The 21,892-nt window shown below is 44.3% G+C and overlaps 1 protein-coding gene across 5 annotated transcripts in view; it reads right to left on the bottom strand.

Moving 5' to 3' along the window:
• Window positions 1–21,892, bottom strand: part of ETV6 (ETS variant transcription factor 6) — an 80,697-nt gene that overhangs the window by 4,946 nt on the left and 53,859 nt on the right. For all 5 annotated transcript variants that reach the window (XM_073621498.1, XM_073621502.1, XM_073621497.1 and 2 more), the window contains 5 exons: window positions 13,898–14,062; window positions 9,751–9,885; window positions 8,552–9,094; window positions 7,028–7,170; window positions 754–854 (listed from right to left, as the gene is read on the bottom strand). In XM_073621498.1, coding sequence (XP_073477599.1) covers window positions 754–854; window positions 7,028–7,170; window positions 8,552–9,094; window positions 9,751–9,885; window positions 13,898–14,062 — 1,087 coding nt within the window. The remainder of the gene's footprint in view (window positions 1–753; window positions 855–7,027; window positions 7,171–8,551; window positions 9,095–9,750; window positions 9,886–13,897; window positions 14,063–21,892) is intronic.

Here is a 21,892-nt window from a genome sequence, read left to right as displayed (position 1 = left end):
TGGCGGAGGCACTTTCTACTTGTCACTTTTCTTGGGAGGTCTTGTGTTGTATCACCATAGAAGAGTCACCAGTCAATTTGCATGGACTTTCGTCATTTTATTTTTAATGCACATTGCGATCCATGTTTGATTTTGTATGATCACCATTATCACACATTGACTTTTGTTCATTTAGTCACATGAGCTGCTTTAGTTTTTCAGAGTAACATTTTTATCTATATTTTGGTGGTAACATCTATTCTTTTGAGTGTCAGCATTTATCCATTTATTGATATCACATCATTATCAATTTATTTTATTGACATCACATTAATATTTTTTCATTGTATTCTTCTTCACTGGTTTATTGTTTTTTCACTTATTTCCAAGGATTTTTTTCTTTTATTTATCTCACAATCCCACTTGTTGTAGCATACCCTCTGCTCACCTTGTAAGGATATGGAATATTACCTTATATTATTTAGTTAGCACAGCTCCCTTTTTTTGCTTTATCTTTGTCTGGTGTTGTATAAAATTTTGAGCTGCAGCTTCAAGTTTTTTAGTTAAATAGTGCAGTTTTTTCCTTTACCTTTAAATAGTTTAGGTTTTGGACAGATGTAAAATTTGACATATATGATTGTGATCTGTATTTCTTAGCACACAGGCTCTGTGGTGTCATAGCCTACTAAGCTACATAAGACAAAGTGTGTTGGGTTTGAGCACTGCATATTACAGGGCCAGCTGATCTCAGGCAGGGGAAGCATTGTTTGTTACCTGAACAGTAACCTCTGTCCTGGCTCCTTACGAATTATGTTTAGTTTGTAGTAATGGCGGAGTGCCCGTGACATCTTTTCATAGGTCATGTTCGTTCTGTTCTGTTTATTAAATAAAAAGAGAAAGAAAAAAATATGAGCAGAGAGAAAAAAAAATATGTGTGAATGAAGCAAGAAAGGAAAACAGCCCAGAAGAGGGAAAGTCAAGAAAAGAGCTCAAGAATAAAAAAGGAGAGAGAGACAAAAAGGTTTAGGAGAGGGAGAGAGGCAGAGGAGAAAAAAGAAAGTTCAAAACCGGGAAAGAGAAGAAGGAGTTAGTACTCAAGAGCAAAAGAGAAAAAATGGAAAATTGTATATCAAAAATACTTACCGCAATTTTCCTCTCCTGACGAGCTTCATGTCAGCCACCTCCGTGTAAGGCCCCGCCCACCCCCATGCAATCAGGACACAACTCATAAAATTTGACCCCCACGCCCTGAATGGTGTTACGCAACTAGAACTTTGTCCATAGGGTGCGAGTCTGCGCCGAAATGGAGGTTGTCAGGAAAGGAAAATTGCAGTAAGTATTTGATATACAATTTTCCGTTTTGCTGACAGCTCCATGTCAGCCACCTCCGGGAAATAACTAGATACAAGGGCGGGATGTTGCTAAAATTAGTTAATTATGGCCACTGGCCACAGAAATAATAGTTTTGCCAAATTCGGCTGTCATTAACATTGCCAGGTCAATGCAGCAGCAAGAGACAAACGTGTGTATGGACGACCAGGTTGCTGCCTTGTATATGACTTCTGGAGATATCCCACATGCGGTTGCCCATGGCATTGAAACGCTCCTCGTGGCGTGAGCCGTTATTCTCTCTGGAGGTGCCTACCCCTTATCTTTATATGCCATGGCGATTGTCTTTACGAGCCAGGTGACGATGATCCTGCTGGAGGCCTTATATCCCTTGTGTATTCCGTCTGGAATTATGAACAGGGAAACTGAGATTCTGATGCCAGAGGTTGCTTTAATGTACATTTTCAACATTCTGCCCACCTCCAGGTGGTGGCAGCATCATGCTGTGGGGATGTTTTTCAGCGGCAGGAACCGGGAGACTAGTCAGGATTGAGATAAAGATGAATGCAGCAATGTACAGAGACATCCTTGATAAAAAAAACCTGCTCCAGAGCGCTCTGGACCTCAGATTGTCCGTCTTCCCGGAAATAGGTGAAATTTGGAGTCCACCTTAGGAATGAAGTCTGGCATTGGCCTTAGACTTACTCTATCCGCCCCGAAGGGCGTGTGGGGCTCTTTTGCTCGCAGAGGTGCTATTTCTGAGACCCTCCTGGCCGAGTTTATTGAGACCAGAGATGCTTTCATCGTCAAGTCCCGCAGCGACACTCCTTGGCCGAATCTGGGTGAGGCCAGGAAATTCAGAACTAGCGGCAGGTCCCACTTGGAAAGTGCAGGTGATCTGGGGGCCTTAGTTTTGCTACAGCCTTAAAGAACTGGATTATTAGGCCATTAGAGGCCCACTGAATTCCCGTGAATGCGGAAATGGCTGATACTTGGCCTTTGAGCATACTTGCACTTAGTCCCATTTCTAGGCCCTTCTGCAGGAACTCAAGGATGTGACAGGCTCTGAATTCTTAAATTCCGAGTCCCACCGATGCTGCATACTCTTGGAACTTTTGCCAGCTTCTATTGTAGACATTGCTCATTCTATTTTTGCGGGCATCCATGAGGGTCTGTACCACTTCCGTGGAGCACCCTAGGTTTATGAACCTCCGTCTTTCAATATCCAGGCCTTTAGCCTGAGTCTCCTCGGCGCTGAGTGTAGAACTGGACCCTGGCTCAGGAGATCTGGCCTCGTCTGTAACATCCGAGGCACCCTGACATTCATGCGCAAGAGTAGAGGATACCATGGGTGTTTTGGCCAGTCTGGGATCACTGCCAGTACCGTGACGTCTTCCCGTCTCAGTCTATTCAGAAAGAGCTGTATTAACGGCATTGGGGGAAAAGCATAAGCTGTCTGAAAGTCCCACTTCACAGGCAGAGCGTCCACAAGGTTTGCCCGTGGATGATCCGTATTTGTGCAGAATCTGGGGAGCTTTGCGTTGACCGGAGATGCGAAGAGGTCCACCTCTGGGAGAAAAGACCAGGCTACCAGTTCCCTGAATACGTGTGTCAGAAGGGACCAATCGTTGTTGTCCACTGTGGTCCTGGACAGGTAGCCGTCTGGGGATTTACATGTCCAGGTATATATACTGCTGAGAGGCGTAGCAGATTCTCCTGGGCCCAACTCATTATGGGTTCCACCACTTCCAGAAGGGACAGACTCTGCGTGCCTCTCTGCTTCTTGATATAGGCTACGGCCATTACGTTGTTCATCTTTAGGAGGACCGAGCCCCCACGGATTACCTGGGCAAAGGCCAGGAGATTGATATGCCGTTCTCAGCTCCAACCTGTTGGCCACAATTTCCTTCAGTGGGTGAGACCATCTGCCTTGCGCCCACTGGTCTTCGCAATGGGTTCCCCATCATGACTTGCTGGCATCTGAGGTGATCACTATCCAGGATGTTGGGAGGAGGGAGTGACACTGCATCAGATTCCTCTTATCTTCCCACCAGGCCAGACTCTGTCTCATGGACTGTGTTAGAGATATGTTCTGATACAGATTCTGGGAGTGCCACTGCCGGAGGAACCCATACTGGAATGGACGAGCGTGCCACTGGGCCCATTTCACCATGGGCATTACTGACGTTATCGTGCCCAACAGCCGGAGGCAGGTCTTGGCGGGGAGACAGTAGGCTGACCTTGCAGACTTTGCCCGATAGGGGAAATCTTCCCTTGTGGTAGGGACACCATATTTTTCCATGTGTCCAGCACTGCGCCCAGGTAGACCAGTAGCTGGGATGTATCTAATTGGCTCTTCTCCCAGTTTATGAGTCACCTGAGCTGTTGAAGGGACAGCAACTTGCCCCTGTCTTGGTCCATCAGCAGGATGTCGTCTAGGTAGTGATGAATGCAAATCCTGCATCTCCTCAGCTGCACCACCACTACCAGCAGGTCCTTGGAAAAGACCCTGGTTGAGGTTGTCAAACTGAAGGGCAGGCAGACAAATTGGTATTGAAGAGGACCGATTGAAAACTTCAGAAACCTCTGGAAATGTGGGGCGAAAGGCACGCGGAAATATGCATCCTTCAAGTTCACCGAGAGGTGCCAGTCCCTGGGTTGTATCACCTTCAGGATGGTCTGTAATGATTCAATTTTGAAGTGTTCTTTCTTCACGTGATTGCTCAGCCATCTGAGGTTGATTGCCAAAAATAGCGGTTAATAGACTCCTGAGAATCGCTCCCTCCGGGGCACTGGTTCCATCGCCCGCTGTTGTAGGAGTGTGTCCACATACTGAAGCAGAATCTCCTTTTTCAGGGAGCATGAGGGGAAAGCGGTCAGTACAAAGTTCGCATTTGGTTTCTCGATAAACTCCCAGAAATGTCCCAATTTTATGGTGGAGAGTACCTAGTGATCCCGGACGTTCTCCATCCATACTTGCCAGAAACTGCGCATCCTGGCTCCCACTGGGCAAGCATGGACGGGGACACCATCAAAAGATTTCTGGGGCCCACAGGGACGACTGCCTTCTTTTGTTTTGACCCTGAGGGAGTATTCTAAGGCCTGTGGAACTCCCTCCCTAGCCTGTAGGATCATGCTTTTTTTCCTCTTATTCTGGTGGGCGGGCTGGCCATGGCTAGATTCTTTTGGTAGAGTAACCTGTCCTGGGGAATGAAGCCCAACCCACTGTCGCCCTGGTGATTGCTGTATTGAGCTGGTCCCCAAATAGGGACCCTCCCTTGAAGGGGATCCTGCACCAGCCTTGTTTGGAAGATGGGTCTGCCACCCAGGGTCTGAGTCACAAGGCGTCTCTTGCTGTGACTGCGCCAAGCATCATGCGTGCCAGGGATTTGATTAGGTCAATGGTGGCTTCCGCCATGAACCCTGCTGTCAGCCTCAGGTTGTTGAGCGAGGACATTATCTCGGTTTTCTCCCAATCACTGGCAATGGTGTATTCTGAATCGTCTCTGAAGATTGCTGCCAGGGCTATCTTTTTTTCAGGTCCAAGTCTACCCTCCTATCAAGGATGTCCTTGAAAGAGACCGCATTGTCTAGTGGCAACGTAACATGCCTGGCTAGGCGCATCAGGGCTGCGTCAACTACAGGTGGGTGTTCCATACATTGGACATCTTCTTTTTTGAAAGGATACAACCTGGCCAGGCGGCTCCAAAAAAAGGTGTTTTTCTCTGGCTGCCTCCACTCATCTTTTATTATGCTTTTGAATTTATCCATGAAGGGGAAGGTCAGACCCTCTTCCTGTTTTTGAAATAGCAGCACTGTTTCTTTAGCGGCTCCTCGATTACATTTTCCCATTGTAAGGCCTCCCTGACAACTTTAAGGAAGGGATGTACCAGATTGAAATCGAACCCTTCATAACTTGCGTCCCTCTCCTCTCCAGACGAGTCTTTGGACGCTGATCTAGGTAGCGCCTGGGCCTCTTCAGGCCCGGATCTTAGCTGAGGTGTAGTCACTTGGAACACAGAAGGGGCTTGCTGATGTGATGGCTGCAGCTGCTCAAATGACTTTAGGGTATCTTTGAACGCTTCTTTCATAAAGGGACACCATCTCCTCCTTCCTTGCTTCCTTATCCTTGGTTACATCCTTAAGGCAGGTTTCGCAAATGGTTTTGCCAGGAAGCGATTCCTTCGGACAAGCCCAGCACATCTGGGGCCCAGGTTGAGGATGGAGAGATGGGCTTCGGGTCCTCACAGGGAGCTACGGCATCTGGACCTTGATTGATCACATCGCTCTCTTGACCTTTCTCTGCGCTGGCTACCCCTAAATCTAGAGCGGTACTCTTGTTCTGACCAGCCTCTCTCTGAACGGGGAGATGAATGATGTCTTGATGAACTGGCAGAAATAATGAAAACGTTTTTGTTTTTTTAAATAAGTGCCAAAATCGGAACATGACCATCCCACATAGCGGTGGGTGAGCCTCCTACCTTCTCGGCCTACGCTGGTCCTTTGGGGTTGGCATTGGCTCATCTGCAGCGATAGGAGATGCAGACTGTTGAGGAAGCACAGAAAGACAGGTCATCTATGGTTCACACAGCCCACAAGCTCCACAGCAGGCACCCCTGCCTACCTCACACTCCTGTTTGCAATCATGGCAGCGCTAGCACACTGTTTCTGGCAAGGCAGCATGATACTGAACCTCCACCAGCCGAAATCCTGTATGAAGACTTCTGGCCCCGCCCCCGCTACATCCGATTGGTCACCAACCTCGCACATGCTCCGTCCACCCGACTTCCTGAAACTACTGTGGAACGCACCACCATCTTGCTAGGGCCGGAGGGCTTGATTGTAGCTGTACAGCAAGATCCCTGGGGGCTCCACGGGCTGTTGACCATCCGGGAGAGGAGAGACAATGACACCCCTGTTGCAGACCCATGGTCTGCTTCTCGATGCCCCGAAAACCAGCAGCAGGGACCCCACACAGCCAATGTGTTTAGCAGACATAACGGGGGCTACGTCCAGGAGGCTCACACTACGCCCAGGTGGCTCACACTGGATGGATGGTCGGATCCTTGATCCAGTAAGGTAGGAGACTGCTCCAGGTCCTGACCACATAGAGGAAAGAAAAGGAACGCCATTCAAGGTATGGGGGGTCAAATTTATGAGTTAGGTCCTGATTGCACGGGGGTGGGAAAATAAAAATAAAAAGTTGTGCTCAAAAGCAAAAAGGACAGAAAGAAAATACACTAGAAAGCGCTCATAAACAAAAAAGGGGAGAGTGCACAGGAGAGGGAAAGAAAAAAAAAAGAGCTTGAGAGCAGAGGAGAGTGCAACATTTTATCGCAATAGAACCACTTTTCGTTGTATTTCCCTTTGGCACCACGTGTTTCTCCCATGTATTTTCTCTGTAATAGTTTGCAATGGGAAATTAAGGGGGGGGGGGATTCAGCCACCCATTTAAAACCCATATTATGCCAGACTTCGTGTGGGATAAATAGTAGCAAGGTAAATTATTTTCACATTAGTCTAGAAAAAAAACACACGAGTCCTGAAACTGCCCAGGGCAACTATATAATTAGGCAGGACTGTTTGACTCCAAGAGACAGAGGAGAAATAAAGAATTTCATTTGAATGCTGCATACATAATCAGCTATTTTTGGTGACAGCCTGCCACATGCAGCTAAATAGATCGTTGTAGAGGAAATGTTTGTAATGTCTCAGATACCTTATGATTCCCCCACAATCTCGCCAAGCCGTTGGGGTCCATGATTCTGAAGATCATCGATTCCTTATCTTCCCAGCGGATGAAGTTCTCGTATCTGGTGTCGGACAGGAGCTGGTACACATAATCCCAGAGTAGCCGGCAGTCTGAGAGAAAAAAAAAAAAGAATCTATTTCTAATCTAATTGAATCTGTTTTATCCATTTTGCCAACCACTAAATTTGAATGAATATCCAGCATAAAAATATATGAATGTTTTATACTTGCTTTTGTACCAAGATGATTAAAAGACTTGAGAAGACTGCAATCGTTTTGGAGCACAGAAACTTTTGAACAACGCGTAACCTGTCTTTTTTTGCAACCGACACACATAATGAAGGAGGGGACCCTATGTGCATCTGTTATCTGTAATTCATTCTTCATTGGTCCAGTTTGGCACAATGTAGGCATGCATATCTCATAACTGATGGTCCACAGGGGATGCTGAAAATCAATCTAGTAGTTGTCACTACTACAGTGATAGCTGCAATGTTCCAATTCTGATGGGAGAGGCTGACCTGCACACTGATTACTGGGAATGCCTGCTGCCACTGCAATTCATAGAACACAATATACTTTTTTTTAATGAATACAAGGTTCTCTCCGATTGGATGAGGTGGGAAGGAAGGGGGATGATGTCAGTTTCCAGCAGGACCCGGAAGATTGTGGCCATCAGTTTGGTAGTGTAGTACCAACTATGCACAATTACCTTGGTCCAGTTTGTAAGTATGCAAAACAGATCATATCTGGAATTTAGCTTTAACACCCGCTTATCCAGAGCTCACTATACCTAAATGCCGGGACCAAATTCAGTATTCGTTGGTTAACTTTACAGCTTAAATGTACCTTACGTAAAGCCAATTTTTTTTATAGAGTAGGGAAAGGTTTCTTTTTTCGGCAGGGTTGCGTTGGGTAGATTTCTTTTCACAAAAGGTTAAAGGAAAAACTTTCCAAAGTGAGTTGTTTCGCTCCTTTTGGACAGTTGCCATCAGAGGTTTTGTCCTTTGGGAAGATTTCCCTGCACCTCCCAAACGGTGATAGCAGCATCATGCTGTGGGGATGCTTTTTATCAACAGGGACTGGAAAGATGGATAGTATTAAATACAGGCAATTCTTGTAGAAAAGCTGTTTCAGTCTCTCAGATTTGAAATTGGGATGAGGATGACCCCAAGCATAATACTACAGCTACACTAGAGTGGTTTAAAAGGGAAAAACTTTCATTAAATGTCTTGAATAAAGCTCAGACCTCAATTCAATTGAGAATGTGGCAAGCTAATTAAGATATACCCCAAGAGGATGTAGCTGCAATTGCTGAAAACAGTGGCTCTACAAAACTTTGACTTTTGGGTATGTCATGCAACAAAACAGGAAAAATACCAAGGGGGTGAAAACTTTTTCAAGGCACTATATTCCTTCTTCAAAATCAGTTTTTCCTTTTGACCAAGGTCATCCCCCCCTCCCCTCTTCCACCAACACACAAGGCACTCACCAGCTATTCTCCCTATGGGCATGGTCTGTCCCTCAGGTGGAGACATAGACACCATCAAATGATTCATGAATGCCATCTCCTCACGGTGTGACAGATTCATAGGCTTCCCTTCTCTCTGCTGACCATCTTCCACGCCCAGCCGAGGCTGTTTGAACTCCAAGGTATGACGTGGGTTAAGAAGCAGGGGGTGCATGATGGGGCTGGGCATAAGCTGAATAACCCGTGGGTTTTCCTGCCGGGGACTGCTGGGTTTTGGCTGCGTTTCAGTGGGGCAGTGATTGGCTTCAGCTGGGGAAACGGATAAAGGGTAGGCATCATGGTTGTGGTGGTTGGTTTCGCTGTGCAGGCGGTGAAGACGTTCTGCAGGGGAGGGGCGGCGTACGCTGCTCTCCAGTGGTGAGCGGAGTGGGCGGGGCTCAGGATCTGGCGAGGCATGGTGGTTAGTGGGGAGAGGGGATAGAGATCGATGCCGTAGCTCTATAGTTGGGGTGTTCTGTGGAAGGACTTCAGAGTGGGCCCTTGGAGGTCGGTGTTGGATATGGTCTGAAAAGGAGCAACAGACAATACATAAAAAACAAAGAATAAAGTCAACTGACAAATAACCTTCAATACAAAATGCAGTGGTTTTGTGTGCCCATAACTTTGTGAACAGCAATTTTCAATGAGGATAAAGCGCTGCAACAGCAAGCCAAGCGTTTGGCTCAAAATCGTGGTGCAACCCCATTCACTTGCATGGGTGAGTCTGAGAGACAGTGCCCCCATCAACTTGACATGTGCAATGCAATGTGAACAGCCCCCTCAGACTGAATTATAAACTTAAGGCGAGTGATAAAATTGCAGCTTAATTGCCTGTTTTTATTGCTGGATTGACACATTACTGAGCATGCTGCAAAAATCAATATCTGATAAGTCCATTAAAGTTATTAAAGATGCAAACTTTGAAACTTTTTGGGCTTTTGGGTGTTTGATAAGAGTCAGTATTTTGAGCAAGTGTGAACAAGCCCTAAGACTTCCAACAGGTTTCAAAATTTGTATTTTTAAGTGTATAAATTAGGGGGTATTACAGAAACACAATAAAAAGAAGAAGAGAAACAGGGCCAGCAAAAGTGCAATGTTTATACATTGTCTGGGTGACAAAGCTGCTTGGCATCTGTCCCATCATTTTAGAATTCTTCCACATGTGCTTGAGCAGCACCTACCTTCTTGGTGGTTGTGGGCCATCATTAGCTCAGGTTGGCCATGAAGAGAATTTCCAGTGTGAAAAACAGACGGGTGCACTGCTCGCAGTTTCCTACGACGTAGGATTTGCTGCAGAACTTCGTACAAGACATCACCTGCAGAGATAGGTGCTTGCGTTATTGCATCCGGCACATAACCAGAGTAAAGCCCTTACATACTGCAATATATGCAAAACAAAAACAAAAAAACAACTTTGTGAATTTCTCTTCTTGCCTCTGTAATTTTCCCCGCTCTATGCAGAAATGAGCGTACACACTGCAGAATCTCTGTTTGTTGAGCACTTCCAATGGTCAGAGGTGCTGGTTTTGGCCTCTGCACATCATTCTGGTTCTTCGGTTTTTGTGTTTTCTTTAATTCACTGGTTGGAGTGGGTTTGCATCTGGCTGTGTATGAGCACCCTGAGGACCCATTCACACTTGAACAAAAGGGTGAACCGCTCCAGGTGGTGTACTGAAGAAAACGCCCTCCTCAAAGTGGAAGCCAGGTGCAGGCTCAGCACAAGCAATATTGAAGAAATGGATTCTGGGCAGCCACACTAGTCATAGCTATGACTAAGCAACAATGGTGTTGTGAAACGCGTCAACTGTTTGTCCTGCTTCTGTTATCACATGAACGTCGACTATTCATTACAATAAAGGCTTTTATCGGAGTGCGGCTGTCCAGAATACATTTCTTCAATATGATCCATTCACACTTGTGTGCCAAATACGCATATTATTGTTAACATACAGTATCTCACAAGTGAGTACACCCCTCACATTTTTGTAACACTGAAGAAATTACACTTTGCTACAATGTAAAGTAGTGAGTGTAGTGAGCTTGTATAACAGTGTAAATTTGCTGTCCCCTCAAAATAACTCACACAGCCATTAATGTCTAAACCGCTGGCAACAAAAGTGAGTACACCCCTAAGTGAAAATGTCCAAATTGAGCCCAATTAGTCATTTTCCCTCCCCGATGTCATGTGGCTCATTAGTGTTGCAAAGTCTCATGTGTGAATGGGGAGCAGGTGTGTTAAATTTGGTGTTATCGCTCTCACCCTCTCATACTGGTCACTGGAAGTTCAACATGGAACCTCATGACAAAGAACTCTCTGAGGATCTGAAAAAAATTGTTGCTCTACATAAAGATGGCCTAGGCTATAAGAAGATTGTCAAGACCCTGAAACTGAGCTGCAGCACGGTGGCCAAGACCATACAGTGGTTAACAGGACAGGTTCCACTCAGAACAGGTCTCGCCATGGTTGACCAAAGAAGTGGAGTGCACGTGCTCAGGGTCATATCTAGAGGTTGTCCGGGAAATAGACGTATGAGTGCTGCCAGCATTTCTGCAGAGGTTGAAGGGGTGGGGGTTAGCCTGTCAGTGCTCAGACCATACGCCGCACACTTCATTCAAATTGGTCTGCATGGCTGTCGTCCCAGAATGAAGCTTCTTCTAAAGATGATGTACAAGAAAGCCCGCAAACAGTTTCCTGAAGACAAGCATTACAAGGATTACTGGAACTATGTCCTGTGGTCTGATGAGACCAAGATAAACTTATTTGGTTCAGATGGTGTCAAGCGTGTGGCGGCAACCAGGTGAGGAGTACAAAGATAAGTGTGTCTTGCCTACAGTCAAGGATGATGGTGGGATTTAATACCATATTTGGAGTATAATTGGATAGCGCAGCATTATATTGGTATAAAACTTTTTGGCACGAGCATATGGGACATGATCAATGCTAGCAGCTGTCCTTTAATCAACTCTAATTATAATTTGGATTTTCACATGGTAGCTCGAAAGATTCTGTTTGTTTTTTAAGATGGTGGGATTGTCATGGTCTGGGGCTGCATGAGTGCTGCTGGTGTTCTGCCGAGAAAGTTCCGCTCGGCGGATAAGGACCCCCCTCTACTGCGCAGGTGCTGCGCCTGCGCAGTAGAACCCGCGGAAATAGCCGAAGGTGAATAGCTGAAAATCAGCTGTACACGGCGCCTGTAAGAGGTCCCCTCGCGGGCTCGCTTCGCACGCCACGCTTCGGGCACGGCCTCGCTTCGCTCGGCTCTTTTAGATTCCCCCTCTAGGTCCACTTGGATGGTGGGGAAGGAACCTGGACCCAGAGCGCAGGCGCCGTGTACAGCTGATTGAAAAGTTTGAGCTTCGGCTATCTCCGGCGGCTGACAGAAGTTCGTACTGGGTAGCTACAGATTATTGAGGGAAACATGAATGCCAATATGTACTGCGACATACTGAAGCAGAGCATAATCCTCTCCCGTCGGAGACTGGGCCACAGGGCAGTATTTCAACATGATAGCGACACCAAACACACCTCCAGGATGACCACTGCCTTGCTAAAGAAGGGTAAAAGTGATGGACTGGCCAAGCATGTCTCCAGACTTAAATTCCATTGAGCATCTGGGGGGCATCCTCAAAAACGGAAGGTGGAGGAGCGCAAGGTCTTCAACATCCACCTGCTCTGTGATGTCGTCATGGAGGAGTGGAAGAGGACTCCAGTGGCAACCTGTGAAGCTCTGGTGAAGTCCATGTCCAAGAGGGTTAAGGCGGTGCTGGAAAATAATGGTGGCCACACAAAATATTGACACTTTGGGCCCAATTTGGACATTTTCACTTAGGGGTGTACTCACTTTTGTTGCCAGCGGTTTAGACATTAATGGCTGTGTGTTGAGTTATTTTGACGGGACAGCAAATTTATGCTGTTATAGAAGCTGTACACTCACTACTTTACAATGTAACAAAGTGTCATTTCTTCAGTGTTGTCACATGAAAAGATATAATAAAATATTTACAAAAATGTGAGGGGTGGACTCACTTGTGAGATACTGTATGTTAACAATAATAATAATTTTAATAATATTATTAAGCAGATTGAATATCTTTGAAATGTGTTGAGAGTGACCCTGGCCCACTGTGTGATACAACTGTTATTGGAGTATAAACCCCTTTTGGGTACATGGAAATGTGCAAACCTCTGTAAAACAGAGGTAAATATATAGCATTTTTGCTTAGAATAAAAAGATCACAATTCTCTCACGATTCCTGCGACGTAAAATCTTTCACATTATACAAAAAAAAAAAAAAAAAAAAATAATGGGCTAACTTAACTGGTTAGTCTTTTTTTTAATTCATTAAAATAATTTTTTCCAAAAAATTGCATTTGAAAGACCGCTGTGCAAATACAGTGTGACATAAAATATTGCAACAACCACCATTTTATTCTCTAGGGTGTCTACTAAAAAAATATATATAATGTTTGGGGGGTTCCAAGTAATTTTCTAGCAAAAAAAAAAAATGATTTTAACTTGAAACCAACAAACGTCAGAAAAAGGTTTAGTGTTTAACTGGTTAAACTTTTTTCACGTACACACAAAGTCTATTCCATTGACTTAGAGCCGGTTCACACTAGGACGACTTGTCAGGCGACTTAGCCGCCTGACAAGTAGCATCCCATTCTGTACAATAGAACTGCGTCGCTCCAACTTAGAAAAAGGTTCCTGTACTACTTTGGGGGCGACTTGAGCCGACTTGCATTGACTTCTATATTCTATATAGAAGTTGTTTTGCAAGTCGCCGCTGCAGTCGTGTTCAAGTCGTCTGAGGCAGTCGCGCTGCAAGTCGTGCTGCCTCAGTGTGAACCAACTCTAATTGTTACAATGTTTATACTTACGTTCAACTGATAAAAAAATGTTTTGATTCTTGGCAGACTGCCCAGTTTTTCTCTTCCTTTCTTTTGAAGGCTGTGGCTTCAGAAGAGCAGAGAGAATTCTTTGCATAAAAAAGAATTGTGAAACACTTTAGTCAAGATCGCGATAACGATTCTTGACGATTAATTGTACAGCTCTAATGCACATGTTTTGTTACGAATAGCTCTACTGAATCTATATAAAAAGTTGTAAACCTTTACAAAAATAAAGATACTTTTAAATAGTATATATACACACTGTATTTGATTTAGTTTATTTATTGACACCCTAAAAGTCCCACTGTATTATACTGTTGTTGTGGATCACTGATCCTCAGTGTCTTGCCCCTTTGTGACATTTTAAATGTACCATTCTGCAGTCTGTTCTATGTTTGCAGGTAGAGGAAGTTCACATCTGGGATTCCCCTCACCTGAGTGCTGACAGCGGTATCGGAAGTCTTCCTTCCTCAGGAGAAGCAGCGCCTTCCCGTTCATCTCAAAGGTGTTATTCTCAATGTGGTGAAGGGAGAATTCATTCTCTGCCCAACGCAGCCACTGAGACACATCTTCCCGGGACCATTGTGAAGGAGGGAGACCTAAAGCAAATCCAAGAACAAAACTATTTTAAGAGTCAAAATATAAACCCATCTGCCCCCTTCTTAGCGTGCAATATACTATATCTGAAATTCTGTACAGACACAAAATCTGTATAAGAGTTACCGTACTTCTAATTCTTTCTCAAGACAGTTTTTTTTTTTTTTCCATAAAACAGAAAAACTAAGAGGGTAGGGGGAAGGACGACAAATTAATTTAACAAAAATGGAGCAGACAGAATCTAGGACAGATGTGCATGGCAACCAATTAGCTTCTATCTTCAGTTTGTTCTGTTAAGCTTTGAATGTAAAAGATAGAACCTGATTGGTTGCCATGCACAACTGCTCCAGTTTCGATTAATTGCCCTTGGAGCATCAATTAAAACATTTATCAATCCATATCAAATATTTCTACAAAACAAAAACAGGTAACAGTCCAAGATAAACATTGATATAAAATTCCATCGATTAGTGACTTCAGTGAAAAGGATTCCTTAGGTTGATCAGGGGATGAGCTCCAGTTTGGAGTATCATGTCCGGCTTTTGGTTGATGAGGTCACCCAGGATACCCCACTGCTTTGTTTACATTCTGCAGTGGGGAATGAGAAACCATTATTCGCAGCTGTAGTCAGTCAATCGGGAGTGGAGTCAGCTTATTTTTTCTTTTGGCGAGTCGGTGGGTTTTGTTCATAAAGACTGGTGTGGACATGAGTCACTGGACAACATGATCAACAATGGATTTACGTTGCAGGGTTTTTTTTTTTTAAGGTTATTTTATTTTTTAATAAAGAACTTGTCAAAAAAAAAGTGTGTGTCTATTTTACTATTTACATTTACTCTATTACAGGTAGGGAATCCCCAGGTCTTTCATAGCATAATCTAGTTTTTATTATTAGAATGAAAAACCGCTTTCACTAAAAAACTCACCTTTGATTGCACAAATGGCACTAATTGCATGACACACCGACTATTATTAATGTGTTACAAAACCCAGTACCCTGCATTCACTATATCTGGTCTCCCACAGTACATGGAAATATTTTAGTAAATATAAACTGCTAAATGTATTTTCTCATCAGCAGTTAGAGCAGTCTTGTGACTTCTATCAGTGTCTGGTTAAAGCTTGTAGGAGGAGTTTTCTGACTGCCCTATAATACTGCAAGACCCCTGACTCTGTCTGGACAGTACTAATAGGAGGGTGCATGTGATCAGCACAGGGCCAAAGAAAAGAAAAACCTCTCCACCAATACACACCAAACTGAGCACCTGACTCCATAGGCTCTGTGTTATCAGAAAATTATCAGGGGATAGTGGAAGGAGGGGAGGATCAGAGAAGCCAGGATCAAACAGCCTTTTTATACAATGTGGAGGATTAACCCCTTAAGTTCCGTAGAGAGTATAACAAGTATGCTCTACTGCATATGCAGACTGATTTTACAGTTGTGGGTTTACAAACACACAAAGTATTTTTTTTTTTTTTTAACGCAATTGTTTGGTTTAGTTAAAGCGGGGGGTCCACCCACACCGCCAAAAAAAAAAAATAATATTAAAAGCCAGCAGCTACAAATACTGCAGCTGCTGACTTTTAATACATGGCCCCTTACCTGTCCCAGGGTCCAGTGATGTCGGCAGGGGACGCCGAGAACCCGCTCTGTTCTCAGCAGCTGCCGCCGCCATCCTAGGTGAGGGAATAAGGAAGTGAAGCCTTGCGGCTTCACTTCCCGGTTCCCTACTGCGCATGCGCGAGTCACGCTGCGCGTCCCTAGTGGTCCACGCTCTTTCCTGGGAGCTGTGTGATTCCCAGGAGACAGCGCGGAGGGACGGGAAGTGGCGTAGACTCCCATGGGAGTCTATGCCGGAAGTGGGTGCAAATACCTCTCTTAGACAGGTATCTGCACCCCCCTCCCCCCTGAAAGGTGCCAAACGTGACACCGGAGGGGGGGGAGAGTTCCGAAAAGCGGAAGTTCCATTTTTGTGTGGAACTCCGCTTTAATCACTTAAGGACTGAGCCTCTTTTTGACACTTGTTGTTTACAAGTTAAAAATCTAATTTTTTTTTTTTTATAGAAAATTACTTAGCACCCCCACCAAAAAAAATTAAAATTTATATATATATATATATATATATATATATATATATATATATATATAAAATTCTCCCATCCACACAAGTGGTGTGGATAGACAAATCCTCCCTGCCAGGCTATTGTATCAGCTACTGCCAGCTGTCAGAATCCTGGGCAGTGCCTGCAGGTGAATGGCTGCATGAACTGTTCAGCTGACAATTTTCAGCCTGGCTCCTTCTACAAAAGAAGACTAATCAACTGTTGTTGAGCAGGCAGCCAGCTTAAAGCGGGATTCCGTCCCTGAAAAAAAAAAATTCAAACAACAAACACTGTAGCTGCTGACGTTAAATAAGTACTTACCTGTCCTGGGTGCCCGCGATGTCGGCTGCACGAGGCCGACCCGTCCCTCGGCTCTCGGGTCCTGGCACCGCCATCCTAAGTAAGGGAAACAGATAGTGGAGCCTTGCGGCTGTATAGACCCTAGACTATGAAATCGCTCTATTTCTCTGTCCATCAGGGCACCTCGACCATGTATGGAGAAATAGGGAGAAATCATTCAATTTCTCCATGCCTCCCCTGAACCCCCATCCCCTTACCTCTACCTGTTCCATGACCCCCCCCCCCCCCCACTTCTTTCTTTTCCTGACCTCATCTCTGCCCTTTTTCCTTACTATTCTTACCCTTTTCCTTTAGGTCTCAGAAGACATACAAAAGGCCTAAACCTGCCTATTAGATGAGCACACGGGACCTTTAGCAGTTCAGTATGTCCTTTTCCTTCTGGCTGTTTTGGTTCCTGGGGTTGTATGTGATCTACTTGGAGTTACCTGGACCTTATACACAGGAGCTGCACAGTTGGGAAGGTCGTGAGCTAGGTGCACGTGGTTGGCCAATGTCGTGTAGTACCTAGATTATTACTTGTACTACCTCCTCATAAGTGTGGTATTTAACTGGATAAGACATCTTACTGCTGACCCTTGTATAGTTGACAATATAGGTTCTGTTTCATTTTGATTCTCTATAAAAGCATTGCGAGCCTATCAAACTCTGACTTCTCATTATAAGAACATTTTATGGCTGGTTGAACCTCATAAAATTGTGAAAGCTCAAAGCTTTTTTTAAAATAAAAATATGTTTAAGAGCTATGAAATAAATACATTATATTGATACTGTTTTTAAAAATATATATTTTGTGCCTTGAAGTCCCATATACCTATTATAATCTTTTGGTTCAAGCTTTTAATACAGGGATGTTGGGACTCCCCTTCAACAGGGCCAGTACCTCTTAGATTACTGGTATGGGTACAAAGCATTGTCACCCCATAACAGGAAGAGCCTGAACAAGGACCTTCATGGCAGGGACATAAAGGATTACTTAAAAAGAAAGCTACAGTTTGAGGAAAAAAAAAAACAAAAACAAAAAAAACCCCACAAACCCGACTTTAAATTACGACATGGTAAACCTTAAATGCAATTTTTTTTTTTAGTGATTGGGTTTCCATCTGCTTTAGGCAGATGACCTGCACTCGGCAAGCACAGCTGTGTCCAGTATGCACACTCCAGCACTGCAGGGGGTTAAGGGACTGGAGAGGGGACACATGTGTCTGGCAGTGAATGGCGCTCGTCACCCCCATTAGGAAGCACAGGTCCTGTCCAAAACGTTTGCGGCAGAAAACCTCATCAACCCACGCAGGAAATTCCTTCCACTTCACGTCCTCAAATAGGAAATTTCCCCTCATGCAGAAAGTTTAGGGAGGGGGGTGTAATGCTGTGCACCCACGCTCCTCTTAAGACAGTTAACTCTTTGTAGACACAGACACTCACAAGTAGATTAGTTCACTTGGATTTGCTGTGCAAGCTCTAGTTATTTAGCTTTTTTTGGAATGTAAGCTGCCTGCAGAACAATCTTAATATCGTTTCAGCAGAGCAGACTTTTTGTTGGGAAAAAATATGCCTGTTTATGGGGTTTCCATACTCAGGACTGTCTGGTACACGAGGGGAATTTTAAATAATTAGCAGCAGTATGTATACACTCCTCCTCAGCATGTCATAGCTGCCAGAGGTGGGGCTAGGCAAAGATAGAAAACGCATCACTCTAACAACCAATGGTGTTAAAGCAAGGTAGGAATAGTCAAAAGGACTACAGGGTGAGAGGGTGAATCTCAGACAAAGATGGCGCAAAAAAAAAAAAAAAAAGTCCACACACACACACACACACACACACACACAGCACTGCATGTACTATGGCACGGAAGGCTAATAAACATGTAGCTAGTCACACAATTGAGCACCTCTGTTATTATGATACAACAGTGGCATAGAGTGACACGGCTTAGAGCCATGCACTACAAATCAACTACAGTGCCTTGAAAAAGTATTCATACACCTTGAAATTTTTCACATTTGTCATGTTACAACCAAAAACGTAATTGTATTTTAATGGGATTTTATGTGATGAACCAACACAAAGTGGCACATGATTGTAAAATGGAAAGAAAATGATAAATGGTTTTCAAACTTTTTCACAAATAAATATGTGAAAAGTGTGGCGTGCATTTGTATTCAGCCCCCATTACCCTTGACACTCCTAACTAAAATCTAGTGGAATCAAATGCCTTCAGAAGTCACCTAATAATTAGTAAATAGAGTCCACCTGTGTGTAGTATAATCTCTGTATAAATACAGCTGTTCTGTAAAGCCCTCAGAAGTTTGTTAGAGAACCTTAGTGAACAAATAGCATCATGAAGGCCAGGGAACACACCAGACAGGTCAGGAATAAAAAGTTGTGGAGAAGCTTAAACAGTTTCAGGACGCCGGACGCATGGATTCTTATGGCGGGGGTGGTACTTTTTGTAGCACCTGATTAGAGCCAGGGCCTCTAATAGGCTTCAAAATAGGGTGGGCTCAGGGCACAGAGAGTATGCAGTATGGGTGCTGCCAGAGCCGTGACCCCCGCCAGTGGGGGTCGGGGGGGGGGGGGTCGGTGGGCACAGTGGCTGCATTTGATGGGCACAAGTGGCTGCATATGATGGGCACAAGTGGCTGCATATGATGGGCACAAGTGGCTGCATATGATGGGCACAAGTGGCTGCATATGATGGGCACAGTGAGGTTGCAATTGATGGGGGGGGGGGTTCAGTATTTTTCAGTTTGTTTGTGCCCCCCCAAAAATTTTGAGCACCAGCCGCCACTGAGTTTAAAGCAGGGTTAGGTTATAAAAAAAATATCCCAAGTTTGAACATATCACGGAGCACTGTTCAATCCAACTAAACTTCTTTACTGTAAGAGTGGCAAGGATGTGGAATTCCCTTCCACAGGCGGTGGTTTCAGTGGGGAGCATCGATAGCTTCAAGAAACTATTTGATAAGCACATGAATGACAGCAACATACAGGGATATACAATGTAGTACTGACACATAATCAGACATAGGTTTGACTTGATGGACTTGTGTCTTTTTTCAACCTCGCCTACTATGTAACTATGTAACTGACAGGCCGGGCAAAGAGAACATTAAATCAGAGAAGCAGCCAAGAGGCTCATGGTAACTCTGGAGGAGCTGCAGAGATCCACAGCTCAAGTGGGAGAATCTGTCCACAGAACAACTATTAGGCTGGGTTCACACCGCAGCACAAAGCGTCTCACAGCAGGGGTCTGGTGCGCCATGTTCACCGTTTCAGGTCCAATTTCAGCCCACATTTTTGGCTGAATTCAGACCTGAAATGGACCAGAAGATGCACAGGACTGCTGTGCAATTCATACCGGTGCCGCTCCTGTGTTGTGTGAACTGGGGCTCCATAGAGAGTCGGCCACAATCTCCTGACATGCAAATTGGATGTGGCGAAAGCTGCATCCAATTCGCAATTGTGTGAACCCAGCATTAGTCGTGCACTCCACAAATCTGGCCTTTATGGACATTGTGGATATAAATCAATGATTAAAAAAAAAAAACATTTTTATCAAATTTATTTTTATAAAATGCCTTTGGAGGAGTAAAATCAATCTAAAAGATACATTAATAATTTAGTTTATTCAGCGTGAAATGGAGCTTAGTTATGTAGCATGAGGCTGTATATTCTGCAATATTTAGATTTTTGGAAAACTCATTTAATGAATCCAAGCTCTGCAAGCTGAGATAACATGCACTGCACTGATGCATTCACACAATATATTCCTTTATCCCATTGTTTTTCAAATCTATGTACATTACAAACTGTATGATTGAATCGGTTCGGATATTGCTGTTTTACTAACCTGACAGCTTATTATTCTAAATAGGAAACCTTCATTTTGTTTGCAAATATTAAAGAACTATCAGCAAGAATAAGTCCTTACATTTAAAGAGCACCTGTCATTTCAGATCCATCATGGCAGCGCCTTTTAGCGGGCATCCACTCACCTGCTGCTGCCACGTCCCTCACCTTGTTGTGTCACTGCCACATCACCAGCCATCCCATTAACGTGAATGGAACGGTCGGTGAATCAAGTGCGGGTCAGAGGAGGAGCCGCTGCGGGACAGAGATGACAGTTGCCCTTTAAAAATTATGTATTTAAATCAAGCCTTTTTATTAGCGATTTAAAATCGACTTGATTTAAATCAAATCCACCCTGCAAGAAGAAAGCCATTGTTGAAAGAAAGCCATAAGAAGTCCCATTTGCAGTCAGCAAGAAGCCATGTAGGGGACACAACAAACATGTGGAAGAAGGTGCTCTGGTCAGATGAGACCAAAATTGAACTTTTTGGCCTAAAAGCAAAACACTATGTGGCAGAAAACTAACACTGCACATCACCCTGAATACACCATCCCCACCGTGAAACATGTTGGTGGCAGCATCATATTGTGGGGATGCTTTTCTTCAGCAGGGACGGGGAAGATGGTCAGAATTGATGGGAAGATGGATGGAGTCAAATACAGGGCAATCTTAGAAAAAAAACAGTTACAGTCTGCAAAAGACTTGAGACTGGGGCGGAGGTTCACCTTCCAGCAGGACAATGACCCTAAACATACAGCCAGAGTGGTTTAGATCAAAGCATATTCAGGCGTTAGAAGAGCCCAGTCAAAGCCCAGACCTAAATCCAATTAAGAATCTATGGCAAAATGTGAAAATTACTGTTCACAGACAAACTCCATCCGATCTGACAGAGCTTGAGCTATTTTGCAAAGCAGAATTTTTATTTATTTATTTATTTATTTATTTCAGGTACTTGTATAGCGCCGTCAATTTACGCAGCGCTTTTACATTTACATTGTACATTCACATCAATCTCTAACCCTCAAGGAGCTTACAATCTAAGGTCCCTAACTCACATTCACAGTCATACTAGGGACAATTTAGACAGGATCCGATTAACCTACCAGCATGTCTTTGGAGTGTAGGAGGAAACCGGAGTACCCGGAGGAAACCCATGCAGGCACAGGGAGAACATGCAAACGCCAGGCAGGTAGTGTTGTGGTTGGGATTCGAACCAGCGACCCTTCTTACTGCTAGGCGAAAGTGCTAACCACTACACCACTGTGCCGCCCAGAATGAGCAAAAATGTCACTCTCTAGATGTGCAAAGCTGGTAGAGACATCTCCAAAAAGACTTGCAGCTGTAATTGCAGTGAAAGACGGTTCTACAAAGTATTGACTCAGGGGGGCTGAATACAAATGCCACACTTTTCAGATATTTATTTGTAAAAAATTTTGAAAACCATTTATCATTTTCCTACCACTTCACAATTATGTGCCGCTTTGTGTTGGTCTATTATATAGAATTCCAATAAAATACA

Source organism: Aquarana catesbeiana, linkage group LG03 (assembly GCF_042186555.1).
Source record: "Aquarana catesbeiana isolate 2022-GZ linkage group LG03, ASM4218655v1, whole genome shotgun sequence".
Classification (NCBI taxonomy): domain Eukaryota; kingdom Metazoa; phylum Chordata; class Amphibia; order Anura; family Ranidae; genus Aquarana; species Aquarana catesbeiana.
The sequence above is the reverse complement of the archived record's forward strand: the minus strand, read 5'-3'. Positions and strand labels throughout refer to the sequence as shown.